We start from the raw sequence: 14355 nt of genomic DNA on the forward strand, positions 1-14355 counted from the left end.
GAGCAGTGTGTATCACTGATATGTATAAGTTAGGAACCACTAAAATATCATCCATTGTTTTTAGAAAAAAACATCGATTACTTGCTTTGCCTAGCTTCACCAGGTAAAACCAAAATCAGGTGATACATTCATTACAGCATTCAGAATCAGATAACCATACCAGATTTTGGTGGGTGGTCTGTATTTATATATGGATTACTTTATTTACAGTCTTCTTCCTCCCTCTCCCTATTTCTCAGACTTGTTTAAACAAGAAGTCCTTGGTGTCTTTGATAGCTTCCTAGCAAGACCTAGAAAGCAATGAAATACTGCATTTACTTTTCACAGATGCTGCCATCTTCTCATCTAGATAGTGTATTTTTAACAGATGGGCTTAAAAAAAGGATTGCTCTTGACCTTGTTTTGCTTTTCATTCATTTCTCTTAAGACATTGCAAGATAATTGTCAAAGTTTCCATAACTTTTGAGGCCCCCTATCTGTAAAAGTAACCCAGCTGCTGAGGGAGAATAAATGATTTCCTGCATCTGCAAGCCCAACTTTTACTTAGAAACTCACGTTTTGCATATCAATGCTTTCTTCTTTCTCGGCTTCTGTTCTGGCAGCTAAAGCAGTTCATTGATACCTCTGAGTTGTTCATTTACTTTATGGAACTCAAACACTGCAGTTCTGATGTTGTCTTGCTGTCTAAGGAGTTTGCTAGGGTTGGCTCTTGTGGAGTTTTAAAAAAATAGAAATCAGTTCTGTTGAGAATGATATTTTTTAAAAATCAATTCCATTATGCAGATAGGGACTGGTTTAGCTTTTTCACCATTTTAATGTTTTTCATTTATTGAGCTTATTAGCCCCTTATTTAAGCATTTTTAGGGCTTTGAGATGCTGAACATGTCCCAGATGCTTAGTCACAAGAATCACCTGTAAGACTGCTCAGGGCTTTGAAGTAATAGGTCCTGAGTTTTCAAATGTGTTTCATTTCTTAGAATGGTGGTGGAGGAGGAGGTTATCAGAGAAATCCACTGAAAGTTTTTGAAAGTTTGCAGTAGGAGTGTTTTAAACATAGCTCTTTGTTTTGAGTATAAATGAAGGAAGGCAAAGCAGAGTGTCACTATTGCTGGGCTGAATTATTTCTTAGATGGACTATTTGGACACCATTAGGAAATAAACTCTGCCCAGGAAAGAAAAAGTACAGCTTCACAAAAATTCATCTAACTTCCCTTGCACCAGAAACTTCCTCCCCTAACAGCAGAGGAGAGGTTGTGGATTCACTAATGAGTAGGGGTGGAACTTTTCCCATTAGGTCTTAGCAGTAACTTTTTCCCTCACTGTAAGAATGACAAGGTTTTTTCCTAAATGTAGAAGTGCGCTACCAGGTGGTGGTGGTGGGTTTGTGGAGAGAAAGAATCAGAGTTTCTAAGCTCATTCAATTATCTTACTCTGCTGAAGTGGTTTGTCCTCCTCCTTTTACCCATGTCATTTACTTTTCCCTGTTCCTGACACAAGAATTTAACAAGCAAAATTAAAGCCTAAGGGAAAGGGGGGGGGGGGGGGGGGGGGGGGCGGGGAGGGGGAAGAGGGGGATCTGAGTCTGTAGCTGTCAGAGGGAGTTGCAGATAGGCAGCAGTTAGGGTGGAAGTTTCCCTGACAGACCTCCTCGTCTGTTCATCACCTCTGGCTATGCAGCACACCCGTTCTCCTTGGGTGGGCTGCCAGGAATGGCACATAGCAGCACATACCTTCAGCGGGGCCCCAGCCTACCAGCCTGCCTTGCATCTCCCCTTGCTGCCTCCACAGCACAGACTGTTGTTCTTCTGTCTCTGTTAACAGTTGCAGCAGCAATAATATTTTTAGACTGTGCATTATGAAAGATGCAGAAAGCAAAGCATATTTCTCGAGAGGTGATCAACAGGTTTTTTTCTGATTGATGGAGTATTTTTACTACTCTCTGATCTCATTTCACTGAATGCTTTCATTTTACACCCTTGAGTAGGCCCCATTTTATCCCTTCTAGGACTAATCTTACCTTTGTTGATTTCTTCAGGAAATGGTCTGAGACCCTTTCATCTCCCATTTGACCATTCATCTGTGAAGGGGTGAGAGAAGATGTCCTGTCCCCCAAAATCCTAAGCATGCTGTCAGCTTCTGTGCTGCTAACAGATTGCCTGTACTGGCAAGCTCTGCTACCACTGTTTTTTGTTGGTGCTTTTCCAGTCAGTGTAATTGTTACAGATTGTGGGTATTGACATGGTCACATTTGTCATACATTCCCATTCCCAGCCACCAGCTATCTAAATGGTATTGGGAAGGGAAGAGGTTGTTGATGCATCAGCTCTGAGATTGAGTCACCCCTCAACAGTTCTCTTCCTTCCCTCTCTTTATCATGTCACAGGGTGTTTCCTTGATGGGACAACAAATCAGAATTGATACAAGAACAGTATTTTCTGTATTTAATTGTGAAAACAGAAAACTGTTACATCCTTGAAATGCAGGGAAAGTGGGTAAAGGAGAGACAGTGTGCAATATATAGAAAGTGTGGTGTTAAGCTCTAGGAATCTATTTCAGTACAAATCAGAACAGAGAGGGTTGTTTAAAAATATTTTACTTGCAGGGTTATTACATCAACACTGGAATGGCACAATGGAAAATCTAGTTGTTCTAAAAAGAGATGCCATTTTAACAGGCAGATTTATTGTGTTGTTGGATTAGTTTTGATACTTTAAAAAATCAAATGTGAATATAATGAATGGCGTCTCTACCATACACTTAAGGATTAGTTTTCAGGTTTAGTGGCATTTGAGGTTTAAGGATATTGGGGTTTACAAAGGGAATTGATAAGGCATGAAGCATTTGAAGTTTATGGAGCTGGAACAGAGGACTCCTGTTAGTTTTTCAGCTGTGCTGGGAGGGGTAAGAATTACTGAGTCAGGCCTCAGCTGTTTTTTCCAAATCTCAATAAATCTTAGCTGATCCTTGATAGAAGATCTTGGTTAGACACAACTAATTATTCATGTTATATGGGTGATTCAACCTTCTCTGGTTTAGCAGCAATAAAGAAAGCAGTTGTATGAACCAGGTCCAACAAACACCTTGTTTGCAACAGCAGTCATTTGTTTTTCTGACAGATTCAATTAATTCTAGAGAGGATCAAAAGGAAATAACTTAATTTTAAAGTCTTGGCTATGACCTTACATACCTTTCTATGTGGATATTTATAAATCACTAAATAGGCATTGAATCTTTTTTCTCAAAGATGGCTAAAATCTAATTTCCTTTAAGTATTAGATAAATTCTGTTTTAGTAGTTATGTCTACAGACAACCTGTAGTACCAAACTCTTACTTCAAGCAGGCTGGAGACAACAAAAGAGAAACACCAATAAAAAACAGTTCTGTATATAATATATTTATTATTGAAATGACTAGAAAATACTTACGTAACTAGTTGGTTCTGTCATTCTCAGAAAAGTAAAACCAGTATCTAGGCTTTTTAGATGCTCTGACAGCTTCTGAACCCTAAACATCATTCAGTAAGTTAGTACTTTGATTTTCACAGATAAAGAGACACAAAAATTAAATTTGCATTATTTAGGCAATTTATATTATGTTTTACATATAAGTCAAAAATTTTTAAAGCATGGATTTTGGATATGACATCTTTTGAGCTCTGCTGGTTTGAGGTCTGATTTTTCAAGATCAAATGCAGCCATTTGTTTAAGGAGGGCCTATTTATATTAGGTCAGCAACTTCATTTTTGTAGCCCATATTTTGTTATTTTTTTATGCCTTTATTAACCCAAGCAGTTGTTACTTCAGAAGTTACAGGTGGAGGCACTTGATAGTTTATATGATTTCTTTAACATGAAACTAGGGTACTTTTGAGATAGTTGCTGCTTATCTAAGATAAATAGAAAAATTTCAGGGAGTTTTTTTACCTGTTGATGGCTCAACCGTATTTTTCCCAGTGTCTCTCCTACTCTTATAACTACCTTCCAGATCCATCTGTGTCCAGGCTTTGTGATGACTAGTACTCTTAACAATTCTGCATTACAAATAAATACTATTAATAATAATGGTAGATGCTGCACCACATATGTTTATGGAGATTCTCTGGGAATCTCTGTGTGGGAAAGGATTTGAAGTACGGTTTGAAAGGGGGTGGGTGGGGAGGTTGATTTTTTTCATTACATAATGTTCGCTTTGCAAATTCAACCAAGTATTCTTGTTCCAATCTAAGATGTATTCTTGTTCCAATTTAAGACTCATTTTGGTAGACTGGCTCATTAATCAAGTCTTGTTAAACACAGGACTGTTAAGCATATTAATATGTAAATTTACTTTGTGGTTTTGGATTAATTTTGATTCTCCTTTAAAAATAATCCCTGAGTGTATTCTTTTTGTCTAGACTTTTAAGTACATCAAGTGCATAATACTTTACTAAATAGAACAGTTTCATTAAAATCCACTTAAACCTTTATTTTATTTCTGATTGAATAATGTGGTTTAATGTTACTGTGATGCTTAAATTACTTCAGATCTCTTAAATGTGAAAACTTCATTTTTAGTTCCAGGTTTGTTTTTTCTTCCATAATTTTCACTGTGAGACTCTAAATATGGTAGAATTTCATGCAACTGTATTATTTGTTGTTGTCCCTGTTTTTCCACTTAAAAAAAATCATTGTCACATCTCCAGGCACAGCTTTATTAAAATAATATGAAGTTTATTATTAAAGTAAATTAACTACAGTGGGCCTACCATAATGAAATGGGAGTGTAAAAGTTTATCTCCTAGTTTCCTCACAGAAAAGCTTGAAAGCATCTCATGGGTTGACATGATGAATGGGTAAAGGGATAAGAATTGAAGTTTTATGTGTAGTAAAGCGGATGCCCTACATGAAGCTTAGTAATGACATCACTTCTGCTATGATTGATGTCTAGGCAGCAGTTGTGGTCGTATTCAACTTTGCTATGGTTCTGCTGATTTTTCCTGCTATCCTGAGCATGGACCTTTATCGTCGGGAAGACAGGAGACTGGATATATTCTGCTGTTTTACAAGGTGAGAATGTGTAATAGGTTGATATGTGAGGTGTGTCCTTTTTGGAGTCACCATTCCCTGTACTACCATTCCTTGTCAGGAGTGGGAGTTCTTCATTGCAATGGGGTCAATATGTTATTGTTATGATTCCATTGCTAGTGTCTGATTTACATTTGCTATCTTGATTTTTACCTCACTGAGGGGAAAAGTTAAAATAGGTATGCTTTTTATGCTTTTAAACTTAAATACATAATGTATGAACTGTAAAAGGACTTCCCCTTAACCAGATTTTTCATAAGACTATGAGGAGTGCAGGATTATCAGCACCATTACAGGGTAATGCATGATAAAGTTTCTGTTATGACAGCAATGGTAATTTAGAATGGTAATAGTGCCATGCCAAAGAGTGCATACACAGACTCTTACCTGATACACAGCCAGCTGTGAGCGTTGAGTGGTTCTAGGAGCAGTCTACTGTCATCAGTTAAGCTTGTTTTCTACCTTAGTTTTTGGTTTTGCCCACAATGAGGAGGATCAGCTACATTTCTACACATGCACTCTTACCATCATGACCAGGATGTGGAGAACCCACTTTGTAATCTTAGCCTTTTACACCCACCCAGGAGCTGATACAGTTTGATATTTTAAGTTTAATGTCAAAGAGAGAAAGCACTTTCCTAAATTTGTTTTTGAGGGAGTGATTAAAACAGAGAGCTGATCCCAAGCCAGGACTCATACTTTCTGTTTCTGATTCAGTCATAGATTCATGGATGGCCTAATATGCTTAAATGTTGGCACCCTGATTCTCAGAAATACAGGGCAATTGGACCTTCCATTTATTCCATATTTATTACATATAAAGAAAGGCAGTTGAGAGCTTACTTTGTTTAGGTAGGCATCATTCTGCATTCTTGGTGTTGTGGGATTTGTCCACTTGGTGGAAAATCTCTGATACCGTTCTCTATCATCAGTTTGTAATTTCTCGTGTACAGGAAGAGGTTTGTCTCCAGTTTTTAAATAAACAAGTATCTGTTAAGGTCTTGCATAGACTAAAATAAAGGAAATGGATCAATTATTTCTGTAGTTTTGTCTGTTCATGTTGCCCATCCTTCCTAGGAATTAATCCTTGCATGTGTTTACTTAATTTTTAAAACATTCAGCCAGTGTATGGCAAGTGGTTTCAACCTGCCTCCCAAAAGTCTGAGACCTTATCCAGAAGGCCCAAATATTATTTAACAGTTACTTTAATAGTTCTAAACAGAAGAACTCAGTATGTCAGGTGTTTACATTTTGATCTAAATAGCTTAGTTCTCAGCATGGGCACATAGATGCAAACTCACACACCTATTGTGCATTTAGACTGCATGTCACTACCTGAATATTGACCTGATTAGCATGTGTAATTGATGGAGTGGTGTGGGTAGGTGTGTCTTCAGACAGATGCTGGTTCCTTCTTTCCTGAGCACAAGAAAAGTGCATGTATTCTCAGAGGCCTACACTTTGAACCATGTCCGAGAAGTGTTTCCTAAAGGTGCACAATAAAATTTACATCAAAGCATTACACTTAATTAATATAAACCATCTAATAGTAGTAGGAGCAGTCTCAGATGGAAGCAGGTTATCCTATCTCTTTTAATTAAAATACAGATATATCTAAATGCAAACAGATGTTTTTCTCTTCTCTTACAGTCCGTGTGTCACTAGAGTGATTCAAATTGAGCCTCAAGCATATGTGGAAAATGACAATACTTGCTACAGTCCTCCACCTCCATACAGCAGTCACAGTTTTGCACATGAAACTCAGATTACAATGCAGTCTACAGTGCAGTTGCGCACAGAATACGATCCTCATACGCAGGTGTACTACACCACAGCAGAGCCTCGCTCAGAAATATCTGTGCAGCCCGTGACAGTGACGCAAGATAATCTTAGCTGCCAGAGCCCAGAAAGCACAAGCTCGACGAGGGATTTGCTTTCCCAATTCTCAGACTCCAGTATGCATTGCCTTGAGCCACCCTGTACGAAGTGGACACTCTCATCTTTTGCAGAAAATCATTACGCTCCATTCCTCCTAAAACCAAAAGCTAAGGTAATCGAGGAACTGTTTACCTCTTTTTCAAAAATAGACTTCTGCCCAGTAATAAAATTATCCTGTCAGTGGTATTAAATATAAGGATTCAGTAGAATTCTTATTGAATAATAATTCTTAATCATTTTATAGCTAATTTCATACTTCAAAAGTTTTATCTAACGAGTGCTGTAGAGACATACTTTGCAAATACAAGTTATGAGCGAGGGTTTTGGTGGCTTTCAGTAACATAAGCTTGTGAATAGTGAAAGTAAAGCCACTTTTAAACTTTATTATGGTAAAATTTCTCATTCATGATGCAGAACCCTTTCAATAAAGCACAAATTAGCTTAGTCTTGTAGCATGTATGTGTATGGAAAAAAAACAAAGAAGAAATAAAAGCTTTTAAGTAGGCTGATGAGTGTTAATTTTGAACCTTGCTTTGTAGTGTGTGCCACTATAAATTGTTAGTTTCTTTAGAAACCTGAAACAAAATGCATTTCCGTTTTCTGTTCCAGATTGTGGTTATTTTTCTTTTTCTGGGTTTACTTGGGCTCAGCCTTTATGGAACTACCCGGGTGAGAGATGGACTAGATCTCACAGACATTGTACCACGGGAAACACGAGAATATGACTTTATTGCTGCACAGTTCAAGTACTTTTCGTTCTACAACATGTATATTGTGACACAGAAAACAGACTACCCAAATGTCCAGCACTTACTTTATGAACTTCACAGAAGTTTCAGCAATGTGACGTATGTTTTGTTGGAAGAGGGTAGGCAGCTTCCCAAAATGTGGTTGCACTACTTTCGAGACTGGCTGCAAGGTAAGAGAGAGTTGCATGAAATTTTCATAATTCTACAGTAGTAACCACTTGTTCATGCTAGTAACGCTACCCTCTTTGAAAACAGTCACACGATTAAAGACTATGAGCAGGAGGGAGAATGTGTAGGTGCTGATCTGAACTCACATGTTGACTCGCAGTTTCTCCAACCGATCACTTAAATTCTTTGTGGCTAAGTTTATTCCCTAGTAAGACAGCTTGGAAGCATTTAAGAGATTATATCCATGAGAGACCATCTCATGCCAATAATTTCTGAGCAGCTAATGAGGAATTCTGCTTTATAATTAATGGCCAAATAGGCCCACTGTCTTGGGAAAATAAATGTTTGCTGAGTGTTTTGAGATCATTAAATAAAAAGTCCCTGTCTGGTGATGTGTTTTGGCACAGGCTTAACTTTCAGCATGAGTGATCTGTTGGCTTCAGCTGGGACTGCTGGCATGAAGAAAAATCAGTGTGGCTTACATGTTTTATTTAATTGGTAACTTAACTATACATTCTAGATTTCCAGTCAAGTATCCTCACTTTCTGTGGTGCTGCTTTTTCTGTGCTTAACTGTAATGGGACAGGGAAAGGCAAGAGAAGGCATGGCCTTTCAGATACTATGATGATAATTATATCGAAGTCAGCTTATTAAAGATACTATAATTACACATATTGAGACAAATAACCGTTCTGTATTTAAAATAAATAGTACTGTCACATCTCAGCAAATTTAACAGCAAACACAATCTGCCCAGGAGTACTTATGTCTTACCTCTGTCTTTCTGTTGGGAGAATCTCCAGGAAACTTTTGCCAACAGAAAAATAAACTGTGCTGGCCTAGTGAGACTGTAAATTTTAACCTTAACTGCTTACAGATGATCAGTGCAGCTGGTGATTCTTAGAGAACATGTAGGTAACTAACAGTATTTGGGGTATTTTACTCCTTCTGAAAATATGTCGGGCAACATTAGGAAAGTGGATGCATCTAAGTGATGTATTTAAACAAAATGATCAAGTTTCCTGTGTGTTTAATGCACTGATAAAACATGCAAAGCAGTGTTTCAGCTGTTAGCTTTGTTTGTTTAATTGGATCCATTCATTACAGGCTACTTACTGGAAGTTTTACTTAAAATAATTTGCTCACATAAGCATGTTGAGCTGTAAGGGAAGGTACTGCTGTCAGAAAGAAAATTCAACATAGCTTTTAGATGTTTTGCTGGATTTGAACCTTACTATACTTTCTAGATTTCTAAGCAAGCATCTTTCTACATGCTTCTCTAAATTCTCTTGTACTTCTGCTGTTTATTTTATTTATTTTGTGGGTATTTTCTGTTGTTCCAAAACAGTAGGAAAAAATGTCTCTGGTGTCCCCCCTTCCACCCCACCCCCAAACATGTGAGGGAGATGGAAATCTGAGAGCATGTTCAGGATCTTTATGTATTCAGCACGGTTCTGCCAACAATAAAGTCAGGAAGAGGTGCCCTTGGGTTTGCCCCTTTTCTGGCTTCTCAAGAGGGAAACACTGGAGGCTAGCCCACTTGGTGCTGCTCTCAGGGGTGCTTGTATTCCCATTGCCCCTCTCTCAGGCCCACCACGTTCCTTCCCACACCTCTTCCACTTTGGATGCCTATGTACCCTCTTCATAATCACCTCCTTATGCTAAGGACTGTTTGTGTGGCCCTGGAACAATGCCAGGGGCCTGCATGTCTCCTCCATGCTATATGTCCATGCTCATATGTGACATTTCCAGATCTGCTCTTCTCTTAGGGGTGTTCCTGTTCTCACTGCCCATAGTTTAATTTCCCCTTCCAGTCCATATTAGCTTGCCTGTCCTTCCACCTTATCCTCTGCTTTTCTTCCACCAGAGGAGCTGTGAGTATTTGTAGTACCCTGGGTGTACAGACAAGATGCATTGAGCAAAAATGTTATGCTGGACAGGGAGACTTCTGTGGTGGTTCAAGTGAGTGGGCTAGTGCTGTGATGGAAGACTCATTGCTTGGCCTGTTGATCACCCACAGCTTGCAAATTAATCATTATTATTACTAATTAGCATTTAGGTCTATGTCCTTAACCCACTTTCCCCAAGAGGGGCATAATTCATACAAACCAGCTGCTTTGTAGAGGGCTGTCTTCACAGAGTGTGAAACTCTATTCACAAAGCAGTAAAGGAGGATACTGAGATGTATCAGCAGAAGTTATGTTTTAAAATGGTGCAGGGCATTGCTGTAATGGGGGAACTAAATCGGTATGCTAAAAGCTGCTACACTTGTCATAGTTAGGGTGTTATCTCAAGGTGAAGACAGTAATACCTGATTGTTACCAACTGGGGCTGGTGTTGAGGGAATAAAGGGAAGGGAAGATGAAAGCAGAATTTGCAAACAAGGTACAGTTTCAGGCTGGATTCAGGGAGGATCTTTATGCTGGAGGAGCTGGATAATCGAAGTTGGGACAACTTTGAACTTCACAGCTAATTCCTGCCTACTTCACTGGGTATTGATGGCCTTCTGATACACACGTGTTCATCTGGCAGAATGATCCCTCAACAACAACAAAGATATTTTTTATCAAGAAGGCATTGTTGGTCATACCTTTACATTTCTGCTCGTTTACTAGCAGTGGAGTGCCTTCAACCTAATGCACTTCTTTTTTCAGACATTCCCTTGTATTTTGCTTTCTGGTATCATATCACGTTAGCATGCTACTGAAAATGCAGCAGAAGAGCTAACACTAATCATTCATTTAAACTGGAAATGTTAACATTATTTTTATAAGTGACTGAATGTAAATGAGGTAGTTTGAATTCCCTGATGGCTTGTAATTAGGTTTGTTTTTGCAAAGTGTAATCTTATCTGGTGTTTCATGGTGTGAGCTGTTCACATGAGTCAGTAGGAATTCTCTCCTTAACCCCACTCCTGCTTCCCACATAATTTTGGAGGATTTCACTTTCTTCTGCAGAATTAAGCAAAAGTGATTCCTGATACAAAAAAAAATCCCATATATAAGATTTTTTAAATTCCCTTTATTTTTACAATTTTTCTGCAGAAAGAGGTCAACAAGTTACTTTTATCCTTCTGGCCATAAACAATTAATCCCATTTCTAAAACATTTAAAATGTCTTCTTAAATCATTGGTATGAACAGTTTGTAATGGAAGGAGTATTTGCTTTGAAAGCAGCAACTCTAATTTCAGAGTGTTGGGATATTTTAATTATTGAAATTCTGAAATTCTTTAGAAATTAAGAACAACTGATAGTGATTTCTTGGTGTTCTTTCTGCAGAATTCCAGTTTCAGCAAGGTTAGAGATAAAATAACCCAGAGCGTAGAATGGTTAAGCCAGCTGAGAAACAAAGATGTAAAAGGGAGCAGGGTTTGAGGGATGACCAAACTTGTGAGAACAGTGGAGATGCAAGAGAGCTGAGTTTTCACCCACTGCAGTAATGTTAAATGTGCATGCCCTTCTTCGACGTACCTTCCAACCACAAATTGGTAATGTCACATGCCAATGGATATATTTGTTATTGTGTGTCTGTGGAGCCCCCTGACAGGGGTTGGATGTTAGTCTGAAAGCTCTGCCCCCACGTGCTGTCTAACATAGCAATTTGTGTGCTCCTCCTGCTGAAGGGAGCCATTTTTACTGTAAATTAAGCTGTTCTTTGGTGGCCTCCTTTCCCATGAGCTTTTTAGACAGCCTCCTCTTAAATTCCCAAAGTTGTCTTTCACATGATTGGTAGGATAGCACAAATGCTCTCCCCTAGCAGTGAGAGAGCTGCTTTTTGGCACAGGAGGGATGGATTGGTATTTTTGCACATCCTAAGCAATGTTTTACCCTCTCCTAGGGCACCAGCAAATGTTGCTTTTTTAAAGCGGGCCTCAAAGTCCTTTGGTCATGCCAGAAAAACCTGATGGCAAATTGTCCTTCTCCTGGGCAGGTGCTGGAGGGCTGCATGTGGAGATCTGGCAGGCTTCTTTCATTGCTTGGTTCTCGGCCTGCTGGCTTTGTGAGTGGGTGTGATTTGTCAGAACAACATGTGGGGCAGTTTTCTAAGGGAGAGGTGATTAGTTTGTAAATGGGAGCAGGTACTCTGGCCTGGAAGCAGTGTCAACTGGGTGCATTTTCTCTTCCAGCGCTCTTATCTCCATATATCTTTAGCTAACCTACCCAATCTGTGATGATGGTTTTCATTATGTCTCCTCAGCACAGCTGTGAGGTGGGTTGGTGATTTCCTCCACCACCACTCCTCCTTCCCCAGCCTTTTCCTTTCCTTCCCTGGACATGCGGTTTGTCATCTGCTTGCACAGAGCCTCCTTGTACTGGGCTGTGGCTTCCTGTACTAAATCTGATCCAAATTTGTGCTGTGAGGTATTCCCTCCCCCTTGAAGGGTGGCAAGGAGGAAAATAACAGTTGAGAGTGAATAGGTGTTGGCTGTGATCTTTACATGTGCTGGCAGCAGATCCCACAACTTGTATTAGCTGCACAAGTTGAACAGATGGAACAAATTGACAAAATCGTGTTCACTCACGCTGTGCTCAAGGAGCAGCTGAGTTGCTGTTTGAAGTTGAAAGTTTGAGTGTGTTTTTTTTTTTCCCCTTGTAGTGGAATTTCTGGTTATATTGTAGAAGCTATTGCCTCAGTGCTCTGCAGTAGCCCAAAACAGTTAATGAGAGCGGTGTGTGTCTTCCTCTGTGGCTTAGTGCACTTGGCCAGGGTTTTGGTGAGGCAGAGGGGAGTATGGAGAGTGTTTCCCTTCTGGATAATGGACTAAATGCCTCCTCTGGTTCTAAGTCCATGGTAGACAGTGATGTTGGAATAGGGCCGAACTCAGCCCTTTTCTGTTCTGGTACCATCCAAGACAGGGCAAGACTTCAGCTTTGTTTTGAGGAGGGTGTGTATGAAAGAGGTGATAAATGCAAATACGCTTATGGAGTTTTGAATTTGATGATCCTGTAATTGGGGTTCATGAAGAAAACCACTTTTTAGTTGAGACAGGCCCAACTGTTCCCCATATACTTCTCCAGACAGAGTGCTAGCATGCTCTGAAAGGCTCTAAGAAGGATGTGGGACCAGAGGGTCCTAATCCCATCTAAAATCTCCTCTTTGCCTTGAGGGGAAAATGGTTTACCCCAGTGGACATTGCATCTGCAGCTTGCTAGCTTAGCTTTGCTGGTCTGCACAACGTGGGAAGACTCTTAAGGCTTCCCACTTGCACTTTCCTGCTTCCCCTTCCTTTCTTTGGGTAAAATACTGGACATGCAACTGGTACTTTTACCTTCCCACATACTGACAGTGAATGAGAAGCCCCAAATTTAGGAGGCAGAAGATGGGTAATTTTCTTCCTGATTCAGTTATGAAAAAGAGTAATTTTTCTTTTCTTCCTACTGGAATTTATTACTAAGATTGATTGCTTACCTGCTTTTTCTGTCTTCCCCTTGCCTCCCTTTACTCTTCAGGACTTCAGAACGCATTTGACAGTGACTGGGAAACTGGGAAGATCACTTACAACAATTACAAAAATGGATCTGATGATGCTGTTTTGGCTTACAAACTCTTGGTACAAACAGGCAACCGAGCGAAACCCATTGACATCAGCCAGGTACTGTATCACAGTCCATGTACAGGAATACACTAGTCATCAGGAGTAGGGGAAGATGCAAAGAGCATGTTGTAGTCTCTTTTTTTATCTTGATGTACTGAATGCCTGAGTTACACCTTACTACATGGGCTCACTGACTTTGCTGAAGCTACTTGTTAGCTGCAGTCTGGCCTGTGCTGCAAAGTGTTCAAAATCAACACTATGAATACCTGCCCTTGATTATTGCTGGTTGGCGTGTGTACAGTGCTGCTCCTGTGTCAGATACACTGAGTTTCTGCTGAAATTGTTGTGAAGAATGCTTTGCTGCATGCATAGGTAGATGGAGTCTGATCCTGTGCCAGACAGAGCCAAGGTTAGCCTTATTGCCCTAAGTGGCATTGTTTTTGATTTGAATCGAATTGCCTTATAGGGTTGACCTTTGCTCAGCTTTCTGCTGTGGCTTTGAATCTAGCATTTGCAATTATTTGGTTACTTCCTACCAATTTATGCGAAACATAACATTTAAAAAAAGTTTTTGGTGAATGGTAGTGGAAGGGGACTGAAATCATTGCATGCTGTATCATATTCTTGAACAATCATCAGTAAATACAGGTAACCTGTTGTAGAACTCAGAATGGCAGTTGTTTGAGCTGCCTAAATAAAATATGTCTGAGGTTCTTTTGCAAGGTTGTCACAGCATATGACTGCATTTGCTGTAGCCATAGGTAAGTGGAAATACATTAGGTTTGACTCTTTACACTAAAATTAGATTTCAAACCTCTGAGAAGAAATTCTGCAATAACGTAACTTCTCTTCTAGAGTCATCATTGACTTGCAGAAAAATAGTCTTTTTAATGAGCTTCT

General features: G+C 39.5%; 1 protein-coding gene across 3 annotated transcripts in view; it reads left to right on the forward strand.

Annotated features, from left to right (window-relative positions):
- The window catches only part of PTCH1 (patched 1), a 67637-nt gene that overhangs the window by 34279 nt on the left and 19003 nt on the right, over positions 1 to 14355 (forward strand). For all 3 annotated transcript variants that reach the window (XR_012635497.1, XM_074931569.1, XM_074931570.1), the window contains 4 exons: positions 4927 to 5045; positions 6714 to 7113; positions 7611 to 7920; positions 13370 to 13512. Coding sequence is in view for 2 of the 3 variants with exons in the window: in XM_074931569.1 (XP_074787670.1) it covers positions 4927 to 5045; positions 6714 to 7113; positions 7611 to 7920; positions 13370 to 13512 (972 nt within the window). In the remaining variant the exon portion in view is untranslated. The remainder of the gene's footprint in view (positions 1 to 4926; positions 5046 to 6713; positions 7114 to 7610; positions 7921 to 13369; positions 13513 to 14355) is intronic.

Source organism: Athene noctua, chromosome Z, assembly GCF_965140245.1.
Source record: "Athene noctua chromosome Z, bAthNoc1.hap1.1, whole genome shotgun sequence".
Classification (NCBI taxonomy): Eukaryota; Metazoa; Chordata; class Aves; order Strigiformes; family Strigidae; genus Athene; species Athene noctua.